This window comes from Pongo pygmaeus, chromosome X (genome assembly GCF_028885625.2).
Source record: "Pongo pygmaeus isolate AG05252 chromosome X, NHGRI_mPonPyg2-v2.0_pri, whole genome shotgun sequence".
Lineage (NCBI taxonomy): Eukaryota > Metazoa > Chordata > Mammalia > Primates > Hominidae > Pongo > Pongo pygmaeus.
In genome coordinates this window covers 3,642,427-3,670,126 of record NC_072396.2, presented here as the reverse complement: position 1 = coordinate 3,670,126, position 27,700 = coordinate 3,642,427, and the positions used below count along the sequence as shown (strand labels likewise).

The window sequence follows — 27,700 nt, the reverse complement described above, 5'->3', positions numbered from 1 at the left end:
GCCCTGAAGTCCACAGCTCTCGTGAAAAGTTTTGGATCTAGGGAAGTGATTGTCAACAATGAGCCTTTAAAAACTTAATGGTGATAGCAATGTACAGGTGACTTTTCCCCAAAAATGACAGAAAATGAGTTCGCCACTTGGGCATGTTGACTCACACTTATAATCCCAGCATTTTAGGAAGCTGAGGTGGGAGTGTCCCTTGTGCCCAGGAGTTTGAGACCAGCCTGGGCAACATGGCAAGACCCTGTCTCTACAAAAAGTACAAAAATTAGCTGGGTGTGGTGGGGGTGCCTGTAGTCCCTGCTACTCAGGAGGCTGAGGTGGGGGGATCACTTGAGCCTGGGAGGCGGAGATTGCAGTGAGCCGAGATTGTGCCGCTGCACTTCAGCCTGGGGGACAGAGCAAGACCCTGTCTCAAAAAAGAATCCGAAAAACAATGTGGACTTGGAGGGGATGATGTAACTTAGCCCATGAGACCTCCTTAGTGACTTGCTGAGAATTGATCTTTCAGTGCCCTGCAGTATTATGATAACCTGCTATAGCATTTTGCTTTTTCTGTGCATTAACACTTTAGGGACCAAGTGGCTTTAAGAACTGGATTAAAGTTGATCCAGTGCATTCAGACACTTGGCATTCCCTGTACATAACATGAGAGAGCACGCCGGGTCTGGCCAGCCCCATGGATAAGATGCTGGAGGGTGTCCAACGTTGCATGCTGAGGAGCATGTCTTAGAGGAGAATCCTAGATCCTCTGTGAAGAATGAATTTCATCCTCCCAGCTGTGCAGCTTCTCTTCTAAATGTAAGTTGCCTTGCTCAACATCTGCTTCCCATACTGGCAGTTTTAGGCCTTGGACTTCTTGATGAAGGTATAAAAGAAGGACTTTCAGCGGAGGTGCCTCACATTTACAGCTGGAGGAGTCTCTGGGGTGGGGCTGTCCTGCACACTTCAGGGTGTTGGGGAGTGTCCCTGGGCTCCACCCACCAGGGGCCAGGAGCAGCAACCTCAGTTATGAAAAGCAGAAATGTCTCCATACATAACCAAGTGTTCCTTCAGGGAAGGAGGGCAAAGTTTTCTCCACTAGTGAACCACTGTGATAGACAGATGACCGACAGAGAGAGATGATAGATACGACAGGTAGGTATATGTTGAGATGGATAGGTGATAGATAATAGATATTAAGATAGGTGTAAATGATGGGTGATTGATAGGTGACGAGATAGATGATGGGCAGCTAATAGATGATATTAAGATAGCTGATAGATAATAGATACTAATATATACAGCTATAGATGATAGATGATATTGAGGTGGGTAGGTGATTGATTGATAGATTAATGACCGATTGCATATAGGCAGAGCTGTCATGCTAAAAGAGAGTTTCTCAACCTCAGCAGTGCTGACACACAGAGCGGGATCATGGAGGACTCTGTGGTGGGGCATCCTGTACACTGTAGGGTGTTGAGCAGCGTCCCTGGACTCTACCCAGTAGATGCCAAGAGCACCCATCCCATCTGTGACAAGTATCTAAAGATGTCTCTAGATACTGCAAAGTTCCCCCTATGGGGGGACAAAAAGTTATCCCCAGTTGTGAACCACTGTGACAGATAGTTGATGGATGGATGGATGGATGGATGGATGGATGGATGGATGGATGGATGGATAGAGATCAACACTGAGACAGATATTTGATAGATAACAGATATTGAGGTAGATGATAGCTATAGACGATAGGTGGTTGATAGATATTGAGATAAGTGATTGATAGATGATAGCTATAGATGATAGCTGATTGATAGATAGCTGGTAGCTATAGATGGTAGATGGTTGATAGATATTGAGATAGATAGGTGATTGATTGATAGACTGATGATGGAACGTATTAGTAGAGTTTCTCAACCTCAGCACTGCTGACATTTGGGGCTGGAGGATTCTCTGTGGTGGGACCGCCCTGTGCACTGTAGGGTGCTGAGCAGTGTCTCTGGGCTCCACCGACCAGATGCCTCTAGCACCCCCACTCCAGTGTGACAGCCAAAGATATCTCCAGACATTGTCCAGTGTTTATTGCGGGGAGCAGAATCAGCCCCGTTGACACCCACTGTAGCGGATGCACAGACAGATAACTACCTGTGCGTGTGGAGTCCCTTTCTCCCTTTTCTGCCCCAGCCCCTGAGCCTGTAGCCCCACTCTTCTGTCGTGATTGATTGGCTTATGGGCCAAACAGTGGTTCCAGTGCCGTATTATCTATGGCACAGCAGCCGAGCCAAGCCAGTGGGTTTGGTCTGTGGTTGCAGGGCTTAGCCAGCTTTCTTCTACAGAACTTGGAAGGCAAGAGGTCTCTGCACTCCGGGCCACATCCTTGTAGTTCCTGGATGACCGCTTGTTTCTCCATGGAGAGGAGTTCATGCCAGAACCTCTTCTTCGGGGAGAGTGGATGCATCTCTTGGAAACATCTTTTTTTAAAGTCTGCAGACTTGAGTGTGGGCCGCATTGTCATTGGTACTTGTTGTGGGTAGGAGTCAAATCATTCCTTTGTTTTCCTGAGAGTTCAGGAAGAACACCATGTTCTCTCCTTTTCTTTCTTTATTTATTTTGCTCTCTATTTGAATTTTAAAAGCAAAAATCTAGAAATAGCGCTTCTTGCTCTGTCATCACTGCCTGCAAAGCACAGAGACCAGAGTGAAGGCAGGCAGCTCCTGGGTCTTCTCTTCCTCTTCTTTGTCCAAAAAATGATACATTGCATGTTTAGTATTTGTGGCAAAACAGATGCTTCCAAAAGGGAGGCTTATTTTATTATCTATATTTTTCTTTTTTATTATTTTTTACCTTTATTCCCTTTTTCTGAAGTATGAAAAGGGAGGTTTAAATTCTTGCAAGAGAATGCAATTGTAGTGTCTTCTGGACAGAGTTTTCTGTTTGATGCCAAGCCTTCCGGTGCCTTGGTCTAAGGAGAACTGCATAGGGTGAGAAGAGTCCTAGCGACACGTGGAAAAGGGGCCTTAACAGCTTTGGAGGGCGAGAGGTAGGGGGTGAAGATGCAGTGGACACCTAAGGAGAATTTTGCAGGAGGAGTAGGGGTTTATTGGCTGAAAGGGGTGGGTGGTGGAAAATCATTCTAGACAGGGAGTGACACGGAAGCCATGGGTCGCTACGGGGGCAGGAGGGACATGGGGGAGAAACTCAAATCTGAGTTCAGCCAGGAGGTGGACACAGGAATGCAGTGAGCTCAGATGTGTAGGAGACTGCCATGGGGACTGGGGTATGAGGAAGGACTGGCTGTGGCTCAGCTGTGCATTTGGGCTGCTGGACAGTGAGGAAATCCAAGGAGAGAGAGTGCATTCCGATTTGGGAAACTTCGAGGGCAAAACATCTGCAGCAACTGTCTCAGAAGAGAGCCTGAGGCAGGGTCCTTGGAGGGAGGAAGCTACAGGTGGATGGAGCCACCGAGGGCTGCTAGGTCACCTTGGTTAAGGGCTAGTTGCAGTGCAGCCAGGTAGGAAAGTAGAGCCGTTCTGGAGCCTCGCGTGGCATAGAGAGATGTTGGAGGAGATGGGATGACAATGGCTCATTTTCTTCTTCTCACCACAAAAGCCCAGCTTTATGGCAGCCTCTGGAGAGAGGAGGACCAACTTCTACGGTAAGCCGTCTCCAAATTAATGAGGCTGATTTGCCTCTTCATAAAAACAAAAACAAAAGCAAAAAAATCCCTTAGAGGAGAAGCCATCCCCGCAGACCCTGCAAATAAAAGACAGCGGATCAGCTTCGCGGATGGAAAAGTGCTGCTGTCAGCTAAAGATGAGGACAGAGCTGCTCAGCTGAGGTCAGTGGAGAGGAGGGGGAGGGGACTTGGAAACCTCCCTTGTCTCAGTCGTTGTTGACGACATTGACTCTTTCTTCATGTTGACTTCCCCCCATTCATAGATTCATAGATTGCTCTCTGTGCTGGAAAACATTCTTTAAAATTTAATTTTTTTATTTTGTTAACATATCACATAACAGTTTACTATTTTAACTTCCTTTTTTTTTTTTTTTTTTTTTTAAATAAATGAGGTCTTGCTCTGTTGCCCAGGCTGCAGTGTACTGGTGCAATCATGGCCCACTGCAGCCTCAACCTCCTGGGCTCAGGTGATTCTCCTGCCTCAGCCTCCCAAGTAGCTGGGACTACAGGTGCGCACTACCGCGCCTGGCTAATTTTTTAATTTTTGGTAGAGACAGGGTCTTGCTGTGTTGCACAGGCTGATCTCCAACTACCAGGCTCAAGCAGTCCTCTTACCTCAGGCTCTCAAGTTGAGCTGGGACTATAGGCACATGCTACCATGCCCAGTTAATATTTTAATTTTTGGCAAACATGTGATCTTGCTTTGTTGCCCAGGCTGTTCTCAAACTCCCGACCTCACTTAATCCTCCTGCCTTGGCCTCTCAAAGTGCTGAGATTACAGGCATGAGCGTCCATGCCCGGCCTCATTTTAACCATTTTTAAAATGTACAGTTCACGGCTGGGCACGGTGGCTCACGCCTGTAATCCCAGCACTTTGGGAGGCCGAGGCGGGCGGATCACGAGGTCGGGAGATCGAGACCATCCTGGCTAACACGGTGAAACCCCGTCTCTACTGAAAATACAAAAAAATTAGCTGGGCATGGTGGCGGGTGCCTGTAGTCCTCAGCTACTTGGGAGGCTGAGGCAGGAGAATGGCATGAACCCGGGAGGCAGAGTTTGCAGTTAGCCAAGATTGCGCCACTGCACTCCAGCCTGGGTAACAGAGCGAGACTCCATCTCAAAAAAAAAAAAAAAAAAAAAAGTACAGTTCACTACTCGGGAGGCTGAAGCCGGAGGATCACTTCAACCCGGGAGGTGGAGATTGCAGTGAGCTGAGATTGTGTCGCTGCACTCTATCCTGGGCAACAGAGTAAGACTCTGTCTCAAAAAAAAACCAAAAAACAAAAAAAAACAAAACACAGTTTAGTGGCATGGAGCACATTCATGTTTCTGTGCAACCGCCACCCCATCCCCATCCCCATCCCCATCGCCATCCATCTCCAAAACTCCTTTTCATCTTCCCCAACTGAAACCTGTCCTCATGAAACACGCCCTATTGCCCCTCCCTCCAGCCCTGCCCTGGCAACCTCCCTCGTACTGTCTGCTCTATGAATTTGGTGATTCTAGGAACCTTATGTAGGCAGAATCATACGGCATTTGTCCTTTTGTGACTGGCTTCTTTCAGTTACTGTAATATCCTTCAGATTCCCCCATCCTGTAGAAAGGAATTTCCCTCCTTTCTAAGCCTGAGTAATATTCCATCGTATAGAGGATACAGCGTGTTGTGTTCATCCATTCATTCATGCATGGACACTGGGGTGCCTTCCACCTCTTGGCTGTAGTGAATAATGCTGCTGTGAAGAAGGTTCGGCAAATATCTGTTCCAGTGCCTGCTTTCAGCTGCTTGAATACATTGTTTTAATTTATTATTATTATTTTTTTGAGATGGAGTCTCGCTCTGTCACCCCGGCTGGAGTGCAGTGGTGTGATCTTGGGTCACTGCAACCTCTGCCTCCTGGGTTCAAGCGATTCTTCCACCTCAGCCTCCTGAGTAGCTGGGATTACAGGCATGCACCACCACCCCCAGCTAATTTTGTATTTTTAGTAAATATGGGTTCTCACCTTGTTGACTGGGCTGATCTGGAATTCCTGACCTCAGGTGATCTACCTGCCTGGGCCTCCCAAAGTGCTGGGATTACAGGCGTGAGCCACCATGCCTGGCCCCTCGAATACATTTTTAGTATTATAATTAGATGCCTTTCCCACTGATACAGGGCGCCTGTGCGGTGTTTTTAGTTATGTATTTTTTTTTTGAGGGTTGCCTCAAGTTTTCCTTTCTTCCACTCACCCTCCCTCATTGCCAGGTAAGTATTTCACAGCCTGGTATGGATCCTTCTGTACTTTTCTTTGTGTTAAAAAAGCCCCCTCACACAAATGCACACACACAAGCACGCACACACACAAGCACACACATGTGCACGTGCACACACACATGCATGCACACATATATGCATGCACACACACACGCGCGTGTGCCCCATGCAGTTTTGGCCTGATGCCACTAGAGTATGCATCATTTTTGTCTCTTGTTTTCTTGGAGATCCCTCTGGGGTATTTTGAGGAGGAGAAGTTGTATTATTATTGTGTTGTTAATTTTTAGACATTCAGGGATACACGTGGAGGTTTGGTACATGGATGTATCATGTTATGGTGAGCTTTGGGCTTCTAGTGTACCCCTTACCCGAATAGTGAACATTGTACCCGATAGGTAATTTCTCAGCCCTCAACCCCTTCCTAGCCTTCCCCTTTTGGGAGTCCCCGTATCTGTTATTTCCATTTCTGTGTCCATGTGGACCCACTGTTGAGCTCCCACTTTTGAGTGAGACTATGCGGTATTTGACTTTCTGTGTCTCAGTTATTTTACTTAGGATAGTGGTTTCCAGTTCCATCCCTGTCGTTGCAAAAGACATGATTTTATTTTTTATGGCAGTGTCAATATACTACATTTTCTGTGGCTTTTATGTACTAAATTTTCTGTATCCAGTCATCTATTGGAATGGCTGATATAAAAACTCAAAAAAATCCAGGCATGGTGGCCCACGCCTATAATCCCAGCACTTTGAGAGACCCAGGCAGGAGGATCGCTTGAGCCCAGGAGTTTTAGACCAGCCTGGGCAATATAGGGAGACCCTGTTTCTACAAAAACTCGAAGAAATAGTGAGGGATGGTATTGCATGCCTATAGTCACAGTTCTTCAGGAGGCTGAGGTGGGAGACTTGCTGGAGCTCAGGAGTTGAAGGTTGCAGTGATCTATGGTTGCACCACTGCACTCCAGGAGCCTGTGCAACAACAGAGTGAGACCCTATCTAGGCAAAAAAACAGAAAAGTAAGAAAACAACAGATGTTGGTGTGGAAGTGGAGGAAAGGGGCCACGGATGCGCTGCTGGTGCGGAGGAGGTCTTCCAGTGCACGCAGCAGGGAAGGTGACCTCACTTCTCCTCGAGAGGAGCTCAGCTGTGCAAAGCAGACTTGCAGAGGATAGGAGGGTGGATGTGACCCTAGGTGCAAGGCTGTGTGCCTGTGGGCATGCACTTCCTGGTGACGTTTCCTTGGACCCCACAGTGGGAAACAGGAGCCCCTCTGCCCTCTCATTCCTCTTGCTCTGTATTTGCATTCGCTGTCTTGCTGGTCTCAAGATTCCCAAGCGCTGCTGCCAGCCCATGCCTTCAGCCTGCCAAGCTACACGTGTGCGCCCACTTGAGCACTCTCTGAGCCTTCTGCTCAGATGCCTCTCACCAAAAATGAGTTCCTGCTCTTCCTCCTTGCCCCTCAGCCCTAATCAGTTCCTCATTTGCACTTCCCCATTTCATAAGTGGTCCTTCCAGCTCTTGGGGCTCACCCAGGAACCATTTTGTATTCCTTTTCTTTGACTCTGCATTCACTGTAATCCTGAGTCCTGCCCTTTTAAGTTTTTTTTTTTTTTTTTAAGAGATGTGGTCTTGCTCTCTCATCCAGACTGGAGTGCAATGGTGCAATCATGGCTCACTGCATCCTTGACGTCCTGGGCTCAAGAGATCCTCCCACCTCAGCCTCCCAAGTAGCTGGGACCACAAGTGCGCACCACTATGTCCAGCTAATTGAATTTTTTTTTTTTTTTTGGTAGGGACAGGATCTCACTGTGTTGCTCAGGCTGGTCTCAAACTCGTAATTTCAAGTGATTCTCCTGCCTCAGCCTCCTAAGTAGCTAGGATTATAGGTGCACACCACCATGCCTTGCCCCTTTCCAATTCTAAAACACATCTCCAGAGCCCATCCACATCAATGATGTCTTCACAGAAGCCACCATAGCTTATCTAGATTCCCTCCCCTTCTCTCCATTGATCTCCGATCTCTGCTGAACTCACCCCTTCCTGCTGTATCAGCCCAAACCTTTCTGATGTAAAAATAGGCAGGGCGTGGTGGCTCATGCCTGTAATCTCAGCACTGTCAGAGGCTGAGGTGAGAGGATTGCTTGAGGCCAGGAGTTTGAGACCAACCTGGGCATCTTAGTGAGACCCCATCTCTAATTTTTTTTTTTTTTTTAAGACAGGACCTTTCTCTGTTGCCCAAGATGGAGTGCAGTGGTGCCATCATAGTTCACTGCAGCCTCATTCTCCTGGGCCCAAGTTATCCTCCCACCTCAGCCTCCCAGGTAGCTGGGACTATAGGCCTGCACCACCAAGCCTGGCTAATTTTTAAATTTTGGGGGTCTTGCTGTGTTGCCCAGGCTGATCTTGAACTCCTGGGCACAAGTGATTCTGCTACCTCTGTCTCTCAAGTAGATAGGAGTACAGGTGCACATCACCATACCCACCTAATTTTTAATTTTTTTTTCTTTTTTTTGGAGACGGAGTCTCGCTCTGTCCCCCAGGCTGGAGTGTAGTGGTGTGATCTCGGCTCACTGCAAGCTCCACCTCCCAGGTTCATGCCATTCTCCTGCCTCAGCCTCCCAAGTAGCTGGGACTACAGGCACCCACCACCACACCCGGCTAATACTTTGTATTTTTAGTAGAGACAGGGTTTCACCATGTTAGCCAGGATGGTCTCGATCTCCTGACCTCGTGATCCACCTACCTCGGCCTCCCAAAGTGCTGGGATTACAGGCATGAGCCACCGTGCCCGGCCCTAATTTTAAATTTTTTGTAGAGACGTGATCTTGCTTTGTTGCCTAGGCTGGTCTTGAGCTCCTGGGCTCAAGCGATCTGCCACCTTGGCCCCGCAAAGTGCCGGAATTACAGACGTGAGCCACCGCACCTGGCCTCCAGCTTTCTTTTATGTCCCTCCCCAATCTTCCTTTGGCCTTCAGCTGTGGGGACAGAGATGCCCCCTGCCTCCCTGTCCCCACCTTCTACCTGGTCTTGCAAGACCCCCTCCAGCCATCCTTCCAAGTTTACTATGTAATGTCTGTTCCCCATCAAGCCTGCAAAGCTCATGACAGTCACAAGATCTGCCGTTCCTGATACTATGTACTGAGAACATTACTTGGCACATAAGGGGCCCTTGTCCAAAACATCTGGAAACCAATAAAGAATGTGGCTGGTGAGTTATTGATTAACGTGTTGACGAATTCATTGATTCCTGATGCTAGTACGTACAGTAAGTGTTAGATCTTGAACATGCTTCTCATATCCGTTGTGATAAACCCTCTTATCTTCTATTGCTTTTGAACTTTTATAGACTTGATGTCAGGGGCAGAGTCCAGCAGTTAACTGGAATCATTGAACCGATGCATTGGTTTCTAATTTTCTAAACTCAGATTTGAAATCACCTGTGGTCACTAAACTCGTCCTATCCCACAGCCCCTGCACACGATGACTTAAGTTTTGTAAATGTTTTTTGGAGATAGTAAAGTCAGTATTTCTTTCAACATTTTGTTCCTTATCTTTAGTGATACCCAGCTCTGTACAAATTCTGTCCACATAAGCAAAGTCTTTTTTTTTTTTTTTCCAGATAGGGTCTGGCTCTGTCACTGAGGCTGGAGTGCAGAGGTTCAGTCATAGCTTCAACTCCTGGGCTCAGGCTGTCCTCCTGCCTCAGCCTCTTAAGTACCTGGGACTACAGGCCTGCACAACCACACCTGGCTAATCTTTTTATTTTTTGCAGAGACAGAGTCTCCCTATTTTGCCCAGGCTAGTCTCAAACTCTTGGTCTCAAGTGATCCTCCTGCCTCAGTCTCCCAAAGTGCTGGGATTACAGGTGTGAGCCACCACACTCGCCTGCAAAGTCTTACTGCTAAAAGATTTGAAGGAAGGATGTGTCAGAGAACTTCTTTTTTCTTATAATATTTACTTAATCTTATTGATTTGGGGAAGGGCAAGAGAATCCCAGTTATCTAGATTTTTCTTTTTCTTAAAGGAATATGTTTTTACTTGCTAACTCTCTTTGTAAACTGTTACTTCTTAAAGATGCTGAAGGGTGATCCCGCATTAGTGTATAGGTAAAAATGATGTGTCCATTTCATATATACTGATTAGGTGACTTTATTAAGCCTTGTGGTTTGTTGATGTTGATTTTACTGAGACACTTGTGGAACAGATGTATTTTCATACAACCTTACACATCTCAGTAGTTTTCCCTACTCACGCAGTAACTTTTTCTCCCCTGCTTTCCCTCCTCCTCACCCCACCTCTTCTCCCCTCCCCTCCTTTCCTCTTCCCTTCCCTCCTCTTCTCATTTGATACAAAGCCCTAACTCTCTTCCTCTACAGATCATCCTACCCATGGTTGAAATTGCAACTTCCCCTGCAAGCCAGGTGACCGAACCTGAGATCTTTGTATTGTCAGGGCTTGCATATTCTACATGCCTGTGTAATCCTCAAAGTTCTGTCATTCCTTGCTTCTAACCTACCCAAATCCTTCTAATCTCCCACCACGGTTAATTATCTCTGATGCTCCTGAAGGGTGACCTGCTGCTACATTGTGACAAGGTGATGCATTATTCTTAAGAGGATGTGTGCAGATTATTATCCCAGAGTGGGGTAGATGGGGGAGGATACAGGATATATCCAAAGAATGTGTTGCAAACTAACTGATAGAGACAGAGAGAGAGAGAGAGAGAGAGAGTGTGTGTGTGTGTGTGTGTGTGTGTAGGCGTGCATCCATCTTTTCTTACATATTTCAGCCATAGGGAAATAGAGTCACGTATATTCTCTTCAACCAAATTAACAGTTGTAGACAGTGGTCTTGCTATTGCTTTGACCATTTATGGTATTTTCAAGAGCTCAGTGTTACCCCCAAATGTTCAGTATCACACCTTGGCTGTTCAGTTGTAGTTAAATTTTCCTTCCACCTTGCGCCCTGAAGAAATTTAGAAAGTCACCAGCTGACACAGAATTTGATTGTAAAAGTTCACTAGTACGATAGTATTTGGACCTTGGAAAATATTTCCCCACCAGAACAGTGAAATCATGGTTGTCTTCTAAGCTTATCCACAAAAGTACAGTTTGACTGTCATGCATTTGAGATACCATGCACTTAATCACGAAATATTACTGAGAGGAACACTCTTGCCCAATCAATAATGGTGCAAAGCAGAAAAATAGGGCATTTAGCTAGGAGAAAATGACTCGAGATGTCAGCGATAAGATTTAAGGAATGTGGGTATGTGGTGGGTCTTTTAGAACTCCAACAGATTGCTCTGGAAAACAGCCACTACATACCAAAAGTAGGCAGTCATGGTGGCATGCACCTGTAATCCCAGCTACTCGGGAGGCTGAGGCGGGAGAATCACTTGAACTCGGGAGGCAGAGGTTGCAGTGAGCCAAGATTGTGCCATTGCACTCCAAGCCTGGGTGACAGAGCAAGACTGTCTCAAAAAAAAAAAACAAAAAAAACAAAAAAACACCACTCCAACAAAATACTTCTCCTTCCTCATATACTCTCCCTGCTTCCCTTTATGCCTCAAGACCACACATTTTGAACTTGCTGAGTTGTAAGAAGTGAATGGAGAGGTGGGACACAGGTGCTTAGGCTTCAGTAACTGAAGGAAAAAAAAAACAAAAGAAATTTCTAACCCTGAGCTTCCTGAGCTCCCTTCAGCCACCCAGCTGCTAAGGGGCAGGAATCCAGCAGCAAGGTGGAGAGAGGAAGGCATTCCTGCAACCTGTATTTGTGGGTCATTAGTCCCCCAACTTCAGCATCATTGCAGAATCTGCAAATTTAAAAGTGCATTAGGTAAGAGCCTTTTTTATAAGAGGCCCATATTTTTGCTAATACATAGAAACATTGTGATTAGTCAAATAAATGTTCATTTAAAATTCACAGTAACGTGTCTATTTTTTTTTTCCTTTTAGAAATGGGGTCTTGCTGTGTCACCCAGGTTGGAGTATAGTGATGTTGTGATCATAGCTCACTGCAGCCTCCAATTCCTGGGCTCAAATGATCTTCCCACCTCAGCCTCCCGAATTGCTGGGACGCCACCATGCCTGGCTGATTCTTTTATTGTAGAGACGGGATCTTGCTGTGTTGCTCATGCTGCTTTCAAACACCTGGCCTCAGGTGATCCTCCTGCCTCGGCTTCCCAAAGTGCTGCAATGACAGGCATTGAGCCGCCGTGCCCAGCCTATAATTTGTCTTAGCATTAATCTCTGTGTCATTGCAAGCTGTCTCCCACGTCCTTGCCTTCATTCTACATTGTTTTGGTGGAATGGCCTGTGCTAGCAGACAAGACCATCCGGTCCATGTTGAGCATCCTTCCCTGTCCTCAGGGAAGGTTTCCTGGGCCTCGTTTTGTTTTCTTTGTACACCAGCGGGGTGCAGCTCATTGGAATGAGCTTGCGGGGGAGCATCTGTGATAGCATCATGATCAGATGAGACAAACTGGCACGGGTCCTGGTCATGGTTGAAGACCTTTATGCTCCTGATTCTACTGGGTGTCTTCTACTGGTGAAGGCCCATTTGCTCATGGGAACACGGGCATGCTGGTGTCTTCTGAGTCCTCTCCAAAAACAAAGCCCAGGTCAGGTACGGTGGCTGACGTTTGTAATCCCAGCACTTTGGGAGGACGAGGCGGGAGGATTGCTGGAGCCCTGGAGTTCAAGACCAGCCTGGACAACACAGTGAGACCCTGTCTCTACAAATAACAGTAATAAAAATTAGCCAGGCATGGTGGCATGCACCTGTAGTCCTAGCTACTTGGGAGGCTGAGGTGGGAGGATTGCTCCAGCCCAGGAAGTTGAGGCTACATGAGCCTTGACTGCACCACTGCACTCCAGCCTGGCAGACAGAATAAGAACCGGTTTCAAAAACAAACAGACCGGGCACGGTGGCTCATGCCTGTAATCCCAGCACTTTTGGAGGCCGAGGCGGGTGGATCGCCTGAGGTCAGGAGTTCGAGACCAGCCTGGCCAACATGGTGAAGCCCCATCTCTACTAAAAATACAAAAATTAGCTGGGCGTGGTGGTGGGCGCCTATAATCCCAACTGCTTGGGAGGCTGAGGTGGGAGAATCACTTGCACCCAGGAGGCAGAGGTTGCAGTGAGCCGAGATTGCACCGTTGCACTCCAGCCTGGGCAACAAGAGCAAAACTCTGTCAGGAAAACAAACAAAAATCCCAAAGCCCTTAGTTCGAAATCTTGCCTCATACCCCACCCGTCCCATCTTTAGGTGAAAACGTTCTTTCATTATCAGTGCGTATCTCTCCAAACTGTATTTGTAACTTGTGCTGAGATGTTGAATGCACAGACGCACCTCAGTATCTTCTGTTCCTTCTTTCATCCCTACCCCCACCTTCCTCAATCTCTCATTGCTGCGTTTTCTTCCATTAATCAACACCTTTGTAAGGAGAAGCACCTCAGGCAAGCTCCCACAAGCAAGTGCTTTGAAATACTTCATCTGGGGCTTTTTAAAAGGGCTACCTTTTCCTAGCAGGTTTGGGATGCAGTCTGCTAGTTTATTGTTAATTCTCAGGCTTAATGATAGTTCCAGGTTACTGAATCAGGTGTGATCGCTGAAGATGTGTGTGTTGTAGGTTAGTTAGTTAGTGCTGCCATAACAAAGTAGCATAGATGGTGTGGATTAAACAACACTGATTTATTGTTTTATAATTCTTGAGGCTAGAATTTTGAGAAGAACGTGTTAACAGGGCTGGTGCCTCCTGAGCCGTCTCTCCTTGGCTTGTAGACGCCGTCTTCTCCCTGTGTCCTCACGTGGTCGTCCCTCTGTGTGTGCCTGTGTCCTCATCTCCTCTTCTTAGGACTCCGGTCCTGTTGGAATAGGGCCCATTCTAGTGACCATATTTTACCGTAATCACCTGTTTACATGCCCTGTCTCCAAATACAGTCACATTCTGAGGCCCTGAGGGTTTGGACTTCAACATGTGGATATTGGGAGGACACAGTTCAGCCCATAGCATACTGTTGGCTGGTTTATTATGAGACCATGATATTTACTATTCATTCATCCCAAGACAATGAGAGCTTTTACCCATGTCCCAGGATACACATATCTTAACATCTGCTGTTGTCTGAATACGTCCCTTCCAAATTCATATATTGAGACAGTAACCCCCAAAAGTATGGAATTAAAAGGTGGAGCTTTGGGGAAAGCGATTAGATCGTGACGGTGAAGCCGCTGAACAGGACCAGTGCCCTCGGTGAAGGGGCCTGAGGGAGCCTGTTTCCCCTTGGTCCATGGGAGGACACAGCGAGAAGGGCCCTTCCCTCAGGAATGGGCCCTTACCACGCAGTTCATCAGCGGGCACCCCGACCTCAGACTTCCAGCCTCCAGAACTGAGGGGAATACATTTTTCTTATTTGTAAGGCCCCTTAGTATATGGTATTTTTGTGATAGCAGCCAGAATGGACTAAGACAACATCTATGTAACATCTATGGAACTTGTACTTTAATATCCATCTATATGCTTATCCCAGTATCTGATTATACACCTCTTAACATCTACACACGTCATAGCATGTACCTATACTGATGAATTACACCTTTCTATATGCAGACCTCAGCACCTGTCTATCCCTATAGAGTCACATCTATACACACGCATATCCTAACATCTGTCTGTATTCACACCTTAGCATCTATCACATATATGAGCATCTATCTACAGCTACATATTAACATCTACCTCCACCCATATCCTAATATCTGTCTGCACCCACAGAGCAACACCGGTCTACACGTCTACACCCATATCCTAACATCTCTCTATACCTCTGTTAATATTTATCTACGTTCATATTCTAACATCTGTCTTTACGTGTATATTAACATCTCTCTACACCCATATCCTACTATCCATCTACACCCATATTGTAACATCTGTCTCTTCCTATATGTTAACATCTCTCTACGCCCGTATTCTAACATTTATGTCCATATATTAACCTCTGTCTACACCCGTATCCTGACATCCATCTACACCCATATTGTAACATCTATACGTATAGATATCATCTGTCTTCACCTATATTGTAACATTGATCTCTATCCATATTCTAATGCCTGCCTACATCCATATCCTAACATCTGTACCTACATATTAACATCTGTCTACACCTATATTCCAACATTTATCTATCTGTATTTTATTTGTCTACGCCCATACATTAACACTTGTCTACACCCATAATCTAATATCCATCTGCACCCATATACTAACACCTGTCTACATCCATCTACACCCATATATTAATACCTGTCTACATCCATCTACACCCGTATCCTAACATCTCTCTATACCTACATATTAACATCTGTCTACACCTGTGTTCCAACACTTATCTATATCCATATTGTAATATCTGTCTACACCCATATCCTAACATCTATCTATAACTACATGTTAACATCTTTCTACACCTATATGCTAACATATATCTATATCCATATATAATACCATATGGTAACACTGTTTACACCCATGTATCAGCCCCGATGTACGCCCATATCCTAACATCTGTCTCTAAGCACATCGTAACGTCTGTGTGTATGTGCATTCGAACACCTATCTGTATCCATATATTAACATCCGTCTTTACCCATGTGCTGATATCTGTGTGCTCCATGTCCCGACATCTGTCCCCAGCTATTACTGTCTGTCTGTACACACATTTTGGCATCTAGCTGCATCTGTACCCCAACACCTAGCTGACGGCGTACCCCCTGCCCTGCCCTGATGGGGCCCTGAGCGTGTGCTGACACCTAGCTGACGGTGTCCCCGCTGCCCTGCCCTGCCCTGCCCTGCCCTGGCGGGGCCCTGAGCGTGTGCTGACACCTAGCTGATGGCGTACCCCCTGCCCTGCCCTGGCGGGGCCCTGAGCATGTGCTGTCTGTCCCCGCAGGTTCTGGACGTGGCATGACGAGCGCTTCCTCTACATGCTCATGGAGTACGTGCCGGGTGGCGAGCTCTTCAGCTACCTGCGCAACCGGGGGCGTTTCTCCAGCACCACGGGGCTCTTCTACTCTGCGGAGATCATCTGTGCCATCGAGTACCTGCACTCCAAGGAGATCGTCTACAGGGATTTGAAGCCGGAGAACATCCTGCTGGATAGGGATGGCCACATCAAACTCACGGACTTCGGGTTCGCCAAGAAGCTGGTAGACAGGTAAGAGGAACGTGAACTCCGATGGGATCTGTGCTGCTTGGCAATGAGAAAGGTGGCGGTAGTTGTGGGTCAGGCAGGGAAAGATTGGGAACCAGAGTTTAACTCTCATGTGTGGGAGACACTTGCAACCAGGGATGAGAGAGCCAGGTTGACCCACAGCTCGTTTTAGGTGGGCTGCCATTGCTGGCAAAGAGCCGGTGGGCAGGAAGTCAGTGTGCCTCACTGGCACCGTGGAGGAAATCAGAACACCACATTTCCACTATTGATCCGAAATGATGAGGAAATGAGTCATATCCAAGTTTGAATTGCCCTGACTGTAAAATAGATGTGCACCGAATAGGATACAATATCTTTTACAATTAAATGCCAGGTGCTGTGGCTCACACCTGTAATCCCAGCACTTTGGGGTGCCGAGGTGGGAGAATCATTTGAGCCCAGGAGTTTGAGACCACTCTGGACAACCTAGTGAGACCCCGTCTCTACAGAGATATATATATTTAAAAAAAAGTTGATTATGATGGTGGATCCCTGTAGTCCCAGCTACTTGGGAGGCTGAGGTTGGAGGATCATTTGAGCCCCAGAAGTTGAGGCTGCAGTGAGCTGTGATCACACCACTGCGCTCCAGCCTGGGTGAAAGAGCAAGATCCTGTCTCAAAAAAAACCCACCACATTGAATATTCCACACACACCTGCTCACACACACGTGCAGTTATTTTTTTCTGGTATCTATATTTCTATTATATATATGTATTTCCACTGTATATGTATATTAAATAGAAATAGATCTAATACTATATTATTTTATATAATGTGTAGTATATTTTATGTACATATGATATAGTATTATATATGTATATTATATATTATATATTATATAGTATACTATGACTATGATATAGTATCATATAGGTATACTATATATTATATATTACATAGCATACCTATATCATACAATATCATACATATCACTATACTCTATATAGTATATATTATACATATTATATATTACACATACTATATATAATATACTATATAATATATATAGTATATAGTATATATAGTATACCTATATCATATGTATGATATATGTTTCTTTTCTGGAAACACACTCACAGACACACCCCAAAACAATGTTTGAACAAACATCTGGGCACCCCACGGCCCATCAACACATGAAACGGACCATCACATGTTGTCTCAGCCAGTGCGGGCTGCACTAACACACACTCATAGACTGGGCAGCCTCAACAGCAGACATTCATGGCTCACAGCTCTGGAGGCTGGAAGTCTGAGATCAAGGTGCGACAGATTCTGTACCTGGAGGGAACCAGCTTCCTGGTTCGTAGACGGTGCCTTCTCGCTGTGTCCTCACATGGTGGAAGGGGCGAGGGGGCTCTCTGGGGCCCCTTTTGTAAGGGCACTCATCCCATTCATGAGACTCCACCTTCGTGACCTCATCACCTCCCAAAGGCCCCACCTCCTAATCCTATCACTTTGGGGATGATGATTTCAACATAGGAATTTGGGGGGGGGGGCACACACATTCAGCTTATAATACATGTGTATGTATTTTTTTTCCATGATTGGATTCATTTAACCAGTCTGTCGTGACAAAAGACCACACACTGGGCATTTTTAAGAATAGACCTTTTCCTGTCACTGTCATGGAGGCTAAGCTCTGAGATCCAGGTGTGGGCGGGGCTGGTTCCTCCTGAAGTCTCTCTCCTTGGCTTGGAGATGCTGTCTTCTCCCTGTGTCCTCACAGGATTGTCCCTCTCTGCATGTCTGTATCCTCATCTCCTCTTCTTATGAGGACACCAGTCCTCTTGGATCAGGACCCATCCTAGTGACCTCGTTTTACCTTAATGATCTCTTTAAAGATGCCCTTTCCCATATAGTCACATTCTGAAGTTCTGGGGGTTAGGACTGCAGCATATAAGGTTTAAGGGACACATTTCAGCCTGGAACAATTATATATAGATATGTTTCCGTACACACACATACTCCATTGAGGAGAAAACAGTTATCTTTTTTTGTTTGTTTTTTTGTCTTTTTTGAGACGAAGTCTGGCTCTGTCGTCCAGGCTGGAGTGCAGTGGCACAATCTCGGCTCACTGCAACCTCCACCGCCCAGATTCAAGTGATTCTCCTGCCTCAGCCTCCCAAGTAGCTGGGATTACAGGTGCCCGCCACCACACCTGGGTAACTTTTTTTTTTTTTTTTTTTTTTTGAGAGGGAGTCTGGCTCTGTCTCCCAGGCTGGAGTATAGTGGCACGATCTCAGCTCACTGCAAGCTCCACCTCCCGAGTTCACGCCATCCTCCTGCCTCAGCCTCTGAAGTAGCTGGGACTACAGGCGCCCGCCACCACACCTGGCTAATTTTTTGTATTTTTAGTAGAGACGGGGTTTCACTGTGTTAGCCAGGATGGTCTCGATCTCCTGACCTTGTGATCCGCCCGCCTCACCATCCCAAAGTGCTAGGATTACAGGTGTGAACCACCACACCCGGTCCCAGTATGTAGTCTTTTATCTCTCACCCACCTCCCACCCTTTCCCCCAAGTCCTTGAAGTCCGTTGTATGGTTCTTATGCCTCAGCGTCCTCATAGCTTAGTTCCCAATGGATCTTTAATTTACATTCATAAAATCAACAGTCATAAAAAGTAAATTCACACGCCCAAGCTGCTGAAAAATACTCAGAAAGATTTTTGGTAACTACACTGAGTGTCAGTTTTTCAATTAGATTAAATTAATTAAAGTAGGATTAGATAATGACATCAGTTCCTTGGTAGACAAGCTACATTTCAAATACCCAGGATTGCACATGGCTATTGGCTTCTGTCTTGGTCAGACAAGCCTAGAAAATACATCTTATATTTCCATATTCTTTGATGTGGTGGGGTTGGGTAAGGTGATAATTACGCTAATTATACTCCTAACATTGTAAAACCGTCTGCATTTTGGGAAACTTGATGTGGGGGCAGTTTTACACTAAATGACTCTCTTCTCTGGCAGCTTTTAGAAAAGGGCTCTCCTAGGAAAATTTTATGATGCATTTAAATTCAATCTGATTTTCCCCTATAGTATTTCTCGTACTACATTTCCAAAAATAAGGCACATGGAAATTAGGTGCATTTTACATGGAGTAGGAAAGATGCAGGATTTTTTAAAATATTGATTTATAGCATCTGTGCTGCCCTCTTTTGGCAGCACACGGTATATTAGTAAATTCTTTTAAAGTCATTTTATTTGCAAGTCGAATTCAAAGAAAACAGAGATAAAATATTTCATATATTCACTTGTTTATAAGTTTGACAAACCATGTTACTGTCCAGTTAATTCATGATGTCTATTTAAATGGACGAAGATGGTTTAGTATATAACATGCAGCAATTATTTTACTTAATGAACATGTGAAAATCTTAGAAAATGCCTCATTACCATCTTGATAGATTGCTTTTGCAAAGAACTGCATCTTCCTCTGTATGGGTAGTGTAGCTTCTGGAAACTTTTTTTTTTGTGGGTGCTTTTTTCTGCTTTTTTTTTGGACCATCAATGTAACGAAGCATCTCTCTTCTGGCCCGGCCCCAGGGAAGTTGTGTTCATGGGGGCAGATACATGGCCCTGCCTCTGATTCAGGATTCAAACAATACATGTGCCTTTTGAATAAAACTTAAATTCACCACTGTATCGTGGACCACTACAGAACAGATGGAACTAAACAGGGAGGCCTCATCTTGAATAACCTTTTTTCTTTTTTTTTTTTTTTTTAAGACAGGGTCTTACTGTGTCACTCAGGCTGGAGTGCAGTGGTGGGATCTTGGCTCACTGCAACCTTGGCCTCCTGGGCTCAAGCGATCCTCCCATTTCAGCCTCCCAAGTAGCTGGGATTACAGGCATGTACCACCATACCTGGCTAATTTTCGTACTTTTAGTAGAGACCTGGTTTCACCATGTTGCCTAGGCTGGTCTTGAACAGCTGGCCTCAAGTGATCCACCTGCCTCGACCTTCCAAAGCATTGGGATTACAGGCGTGAGCCACCGCACCCGGCCTTGAATAACATTTTTGAACATATCCCAGAAAGAAGTCTGTTTCTCATTTTTCTCTCTTTTTTTTTTTTGGAGAGGAGTCTCATTCTGTCGCCCAGGCTGGAGTGCAGTGGCGCGATCTCGGCTCACTGCAAGCTCTGCCTCCCAGGTTCATGCCATTCTCCTGCCTCAGCCTCCCGAGTAGCTGGGACTACAGACGCCCGCCACCACGCCCGGCTAATCTTTTGTATTTTTAGTAGAGACGGGGTTTCACCGTGTTAGCCAGGATGGTCTCGATCTCCTGACCTCATGATCCGCCCGCCTCAGCCTCCCAAAGTGCTGGGATTACAGGCGTGAGCCACCGCACCCGGCCATTTTTCTCTTATAGCATGGGGTAAAAACATACTTAAGCGTGTTGTAATGTAATCTACTCACTACATGAATTTCTTTCTTTGTTTTTTGTTTCTTTTTTGAGACAGGGTCTCACTCTGTCACCCAGGCTGGCGTGCAGTAGTGCAACCGTGGCTCACCGCAGCCTCGAACTCCCAGGCTCAAGCAATCCCCCTGTCTCTCAGCCTCCCAAGTAGCTGCGACTACAGGCTTGCACACCCTGCCTGGCTAATTTTTTGATTTTTTGTAGAGACAGGGTTTCACTATGTTGCCGGGGCTGGTCTTGAACTCCTAAACTGAAGCAGTCCTCCAACCTTGGCCTCCCAAAGTTTTGGGATTACAGGCGGGAGCTATGGTACTCAGCCTCTCCCTCCCTTCCTTTCTTCCTCCCTCCCTCCCTCCCTCCCTTCCTTCCTCCCTTCCTCTCCCTCCCCTCCCTCCCTTCCTTCCTCCCCTCCCCTCCCATTCCTTCCCCTTCCCTCCCCTCCCATTCTTTCCCCTTCCCTCCCCTCCCCTCCTCTACCCTCCCCTCCCCTCCCCTCCTCTACCCTCCCCTCCCCTCCCCTCCTCTACCCCTCCCCTCCCCTCCCCTCCCCTAGCAACCCTGTTAACTGAATGACTTGTACCCTACTTGTTTTAAACCACTGCTCTTGGTGACTTGATTTCTGACTTTCCTAGGTTGTCAGTATGTTCAGATGGTGTTCTTTTGTGACTTGCGTTCACCAGCCTCTTGTTTTCTAACAGCAATATTACGTTTGTATTTTAAATATTTTGCGCACACACTTTATGTTATCTAGATAGCTCCCCTAAAAGATTTGGTGGCAAACTAGAATTATTTCTGGTTTTATGAAATGGTCAAAATAAAATACTGATGTGTTTAATTTGATTTTATAATTCAAATGCATAACACAAGTATCCCTTACCTGAAGTACTTCAGACCAGAATTGTTTTGGATTTTAGATTTTTTTCAGATTGTGGAATATTTGAATTACACTTACCTGTGAGCATCCCTAATTTGAAAATCTGAAATCCAAGATGCTCCAGTGAGCATTTCCTTTGCGCTGTGAGCCTCATGTCGGTGCTGGAAAAGTATTGACTTTTGGAGCATTTGGGATTTCAGATTTGGATTAAAGATGCTCAACCTTTATACATCTGTCTTTAAACCATAACAGATGGTTTTCTTTCTCTGCAACGGCTCTTTTTTGTTTGTTTTTGGTGTTTTTTATTTCTCTGCGACAGCTTTTTGTTTGTTTTTGTTTTTTTGTGTTTCTTTTGAGACAGGGTCCCACTATGTTGGCCAGGATAGTCTTGAACTCCTGGCCTCAAGCAATCCTCCCACCTCGGCCTCCCAAAGTGCCAGGATGGTAGTCGTGAGCCACCATGCCAGGTGCAACAGCTCTTTCCTAGTTCCTCTGTTGTAGCATTGTAAACCCAGATGTTACATTGATTACTGTCCTCTGGATTTTTATTTCTAGCCTTATAGGGATAACATTGAACCTAGTCTTTCAGAATTACTACTTACCCCTTACACACACACACACACACACACACACACACACACACACACACGAGTAGAGAGAGTAATTCACGTTGAAACCTTATGGCCCCATCACCCAGCTTCGATTGTTATCAAAGCTTTGTCACTTTGTTTTTTTTCTCTTTGCCCATTTGTTTCTTGAGTTAGTTAAAGCAGATGCACTTTATCCAACTTTAACAGATAACTCCCTTTAAAAAAGAACTTCAGTGCCATTATCACATCTGACAAAACTGTTTAAAAAAAAAAAAAAACCCAGCCTGGGTAACATAGCAAGACCTCATCTCTACAAAACATCAAAAACAAAAAAAATTAGCCTTGCATAGGTTAAATCCAGCCCCCTATGTGTCTGTTAATAAAGTTTTATTGGAACACAGTCACATCTTGGGGGCTTTTGAGCTACAGTAGCAGAGCTGGGTATTTGTAACAGAGACCATGTGATTCACAAGGCCTAAAATATTTGCCATCTGGCTCTTTACAGAAAATATTTGCCCACCCCTGAGCCAGGCCATTTGCTTTGTGAACTGGTTAAAATTGGCCAGGAGCTCTTGTCTGTGCAGTGGAATATTATTTGGCCATGAAAAGGAATATAATTCTGACATATTCTACGCGTTGATAAACCTTGAAAACATATTAGATGAAATAAGCCAGACCAAAAAGGTCTCATATTGTGTGATTCTACTTGTAGGAGGGCCCTAGATTCTTCCAAATCATAGGGACAGAAAGTAGAATGGTGGGTGCCAGGAGCCGGGGAGGTGCAGGGAAGGGAGAGATGCTGTTTAATGAGGACGGAGTTTCTGTTTGGAATGATGAAGAAGTTCCAGCAGTTGATGGTGGGGAGGGTTGAACACCAAGGTCAATGGACTTCCCACCACCGAACTATACAATTAAAAATGCTTAAAATGGAAAATTCTATGCTGTGTGTATTTTACCACATTAGAAAATCATACATATAAAATCATAATTATGTATATAATTATAAATAACTATATAATTGTAATATTTAATTACACATAAATAATATATCCTACATTAAATTTATATAGTTAAATATATTTAATTATCTCTTTAATATAGTAAATATTTTAGTATATTCATATGTAAATTTAATACATAAAGATATTAATGTAATGTGTTAATTACTAATATAACATAATGTATGTATATATTAATATACTAATATATTCCAATTATAATTATATATTAAATAAATATAATGTAATTTTTAGTTAAACATAATTATATTTAAAAAAATTTAATACAATTAATAAGTGGATACAATTTTATATTTAATATTACATATTTAATTTTATAATTATAAACATGGCTACCAAATAATTATATGTGCTCATAAATTATGGTATAAATATGTTTAGAAAGTTATATGTAGCTATAATTATACATTATTATCCATAGTTTTATATATAATTTTATAAATATATATTTTTAAAATTTAAATTTATATATTAGTATGTGTTACACATTTATTGTTTAGATTATAAGTTCAAATTTAAACATATACATTTATAAATACATAATTGTTTTATATATATTTCGTAACACCAGAAAAGTCTTTCTAGTTACTTTAGACCTTTTCCCTTAACTTCTTTCTTTGAGTATTTAACGGAAGTCAAGGAGGGCCTGAGATGTCGAGTCTGTTTGCAGTCGGTGTTGTTACTTTCCCTTGAGCCCCTTTTAATTTTGCTGTAGTTCATACGAGGAGGTGGGTATTACTGTGCCGAGGTTGGTGACAGGCACCCTTCTCCCTGCTGATCAGTGGTGTCTAGGAGCCATTGTCACCTAGGAAACCCCTCCCAGGGCCTGGGCTGGCCATCGGAAGCTGTCCCATGCTCACAGACACACACCTTCTCCCTTCATGGGCCTGAAATTCTCAACTGTTTGTCCCCATCAGACAGTTCTAGGAACGGTGATTGTGTCCCCATAAAAAAAAAGATGACAAAGTCTTCCCTTTTTATGAAAAACCCCACACCCTGCTGCTTTATTGCAACCCAAGATCCTATAAGAAAAGGCAATGTAGTATTTTCACCATGAGTACTGAGCTAACATCTATTTCCTGCATTAGCAAACCCAGACAAAACACTGGCTCATACTTTTCTGATAAAAAGGGAAGAAATGCATTTGTATCTGTAATCAAGTGTGAAAGCTGTCATCAGCTGTCCTTTCTCCTGAGCCCCACCATGCCCCTGTTAGCTGAGTGACACGCTCACCATGTCATAAAGCCATGAGGAGAGACAGCAAGTGAGGCTGGTGACGCCACCTGCTAGGACGTAAGAGGGACTGGACTGAAACTCAGCTTGGAGATGTCATCCATTTCTCTCTGTCTCTCTTTTTTTTTTTTGAGACGGAGTCTCACTCTGTTGCGCATGCTGGAGTGCAGTGGTGCGATCTTGGTTCACTGCAACCTCTGCCACCCAGGTTCAAGTGATTCTCCTGCCTCAGCCTCCTGAATAGCTGGGATTACAGGTGCCTGCCACCGCGCCCAGCTAATTTTTGTAGTTTTTAGTAGAGACAGGGTTTCACCATCTTGGCCAGGCTGGTCTTGAACTCCTGACCTCGTGATCCACTTGCCTCGGCCTCCCAAAGTGTTGGGATTATAGGCATGAACCACCGTGCCTGGCCTCTTTTTCTCTTTTTACTGTGGTAAAATACACTTAAAATGTACCATCGTAACCATCTTTATTAACATTTTTTATATTTCAGAACAGGGTCTTCCTGTGTCAGCCAGGCTGGAGTGCAGTGGTACGATCATGGCTCACTGCAGCTTCCAACTCCTGGGCTGAAGCAATCCTCCTCCCTCAGCCTCCTGAGTACTTGAAACTAGAGGTGTGAGCCACCATGACTGGCTAATTTTTAAATATTTTTGTACAGACAGGGTCTTGCTATGTTGCCTTGGCTGGTCTGGAACTCTGAGGCTCAAGTGATCCTCCCACGTTGGCCTCCCAAAGCGTTGAGATTATAGGCATGAGCCACTGTACCCAGCCCGTTTGAACCATCTTGCTGTGCACAATTCAGTGGCATTTACTGCATTTACCATGTCGTGCAACCATCACCTCTCTCTAGTTCCAGAACATTTTCATGATCCCAAAAGAGAACCTGTACCTGTTAAGCAATTATTCCACATCCGAAGCCAGGATGACCTCATCTTAACTTGATTGCAGCTACAAAGATCCTGTTTGCCCATAAGGTCCCACTCACAAATAGCAGGGTTTAGGACTTTGGGGGGTGCACAGTTCAACCAGTGCAGGTGTGGCGGAAGGCATGCGCATTAAGAACACAGGAGTCATTGGATATCTATACTTTATAGAGAATCCTGTCCTTAGCTCTGTTTCTCCTTCGTTAACATAGCCTCCTCCCTCCCCTCCCCCCGGCCATAGTGAAACTAAGAACAGTGAGAAAACTGGGAACAGCAGGTGTCACCTTCCTTCTACCCAAAAGCCAGTTGAGCAAAAGGAGATAGGAGCAGGGAAGTGGATAATTCACTGCCCAGACCAGTGGTCTCGACAGAACACTCAGGCTGTCTCATCTCATATTCACACAGTCGACATCTCTCCATAGCAGCGTATGTCTCTTTGTACATCTAGCTAGGCACTGGGGCTTTTTGCAGGAAGGAGTGACTCTAATGGGGCAGAAGTCTTCCTGAGGCAAGTTAGAAACTGGAAACTTATACAACCTCAGGTGTGTGTCCTTACCCTAACACAGAGCCAAAAAGAGCCTCATCTTTCAAAAGGTAAGTGGAGAAGTTGCAGCTAATGCCTGTAGCATGACCTGTGGCCTCTACGTGGGCGTCATATCAGCTAAGATCTAGGCTTTTAGCTACTTTCAGGCCACTTTGGATGGGCTAGAAAGGTGGAAATACAAAACTAGCAGGCCAATAAGTCGCTCGTCTTGCAGAATGACAGAAGCGTCTTGCATTGAAGCAGCCAGGGTGTACTTGGAGTTGATTCAACTGCTGGGCAAGGCAGGGGAGAGCGTGTTTCTAAAATAGTGTGCATTGTACTTTCCATTTGTAGACTTAATTCTAATGAGTGAGAAGCACTTAACAGGACCACGAGGTGGTCCCTGTTCCATACTTAGATCTAACCTGAAGATAGAGAGTAAGTCCCTTCCACATTCTTCTGTGGGAAGAGAACTCAATTTCTCTCCTTGTCTTCTTTCCTGGTTTCCTGACTTATATCTGCTAGATCCTGCAGTAATTTTTTTTTTTTTTTTTTTTTTGAGACAGTGTCTTGCTCTGTTGCCCAGGCTGGGGTACAGTGACACTATCATGCTCCCTGCAGTGTTGACCTCCTGGGCTCAAGTGATCTTCCCATCTCAGCCTCCCGACTAGCTGAGACTACAAGCGCACTTCAGCACACCTGGCTTTTTTTTTTCTGTAAAGGAGTGGTCTTGCTATGTTGTCCAAGCTGGTCTGAAACTCCTAGCCTCAAGCAGTCCTCCTGCCTCAGCCTCCCAAAGTACTAGGATTACAGGTGTGAACTACCATGCCTTACCTTGTGGTACTTTCATTTCATGGATGGCCGACAGAATTTGAAATTTGGATGGCAGCCAGTTTGTTGTTATCCCAAGGGCTTACAGATTAATGTGGAAAAGTCTGTTGTCTGGAAAGAGGTGGGGTATGGAGGTGTGGTGGGGAAGGGAAGGAAAGATAACAGTAACAACATTTTGGGTGGGTTCCCGCAAGCAGGAAGCTGAGGAGCTGAAGCCAAGATACGTGCCCACACCACTGCAAACAGGGTGGACTCAGGCAAGATGTGCTGGGTATAAAATAGGCTTTTTGCACATGCTTGATACATTGTGCAAAGAACTTGAGAGTGGATAAACATGTATATTACCAGACTCTGTAGAACTTGTTTTTTGTTCTCTTTACATTCAGCTTACAAAATAAGAGTTTCTTCTTTCATTGATCTGACTGGTGGGAGGGAAGGGTCTTTTGCAAAGCATCTATATATTTTTTCCCTCCGAGGGTGTTGCTTCTTTCTGCCTGTCTACAGACAAGCTCCACACACCAGGGCAGCACTTGGCAGGAAGGGTGGATGTGGCCTGCAGGTGTGCTACAGGTCTGAATTGCTGAAAGCCCGAAGCGACATTCTACCCAGCAGTAGAGCGCCAATGGAGTATGGCCCAGACAGGGCCCCCTCTCTGGGGTTACTGATAACTGAGCTCCTTTCCAGCACATGAGTCTTCCAGCTTCTGCTGCAGTCCTTGTTATCTTGCCCTGACTTTATTTAGCAGATTCTTCTGTAACCAAAATGCAGGTTCAGCCGCTCGCCGTTTGCAGAGTGCAATTAGCAAGAGCGAGGTCTAGTGTAAAGAAAGTGATTTTTTAATTCCAGAGCTTTCTTAGGGGAAGAAGTACAGGCTTCCTGCTTGAGGCCACCCCTTTGCTTTTGGAGCACAAAGCAGGCACTTTTAAAGGAAAATGCCATGCAGGAGAGGAAGTGCATTTCTGTCTTTACACTGGTTTCCAGGGGGCAAGAAATGTTTTTTTGGGGGGTGGGGGTGTAAAGAGCCAAAGAGAACATATATAAGCTTTGCAAACCATCCAGTCTCAGTTACAAGTTCAAACCCAACTCTTGCACCTTTTTTTTTTTTTTT

The 27,700-nt window shown here is 45.1% G+C and overlaps 1 protein-coding gene across 4 annotated transcripts in view; it reads left to right on the top strand.

Annotated features, from left to right (window-relative positions):
* The window catches only part of LOC129025076 (cAMP-dependent protein kinase catalytic subunit PRKX-like), a 263,528-nt gene that overhangs the window by 190,859 nt on the left and 44,969 nt on the right, over window positions 1-27,700 (top strand). For all 4 annotated transcript variants that reach the window (XM_063660074.1, XM_063660072.1, XM_063660075.1 and 1 more), the window contains one exon: window positions 15,871-16,134. In XM_063660074.1, coding sequence (XP_063516144.1) covers window positions 15,871-16,134 — 264 coding nt within the window. The remainder of the gene's footprint in view (window positions 1-15,870; window positions 16,135-27,700) is intronic.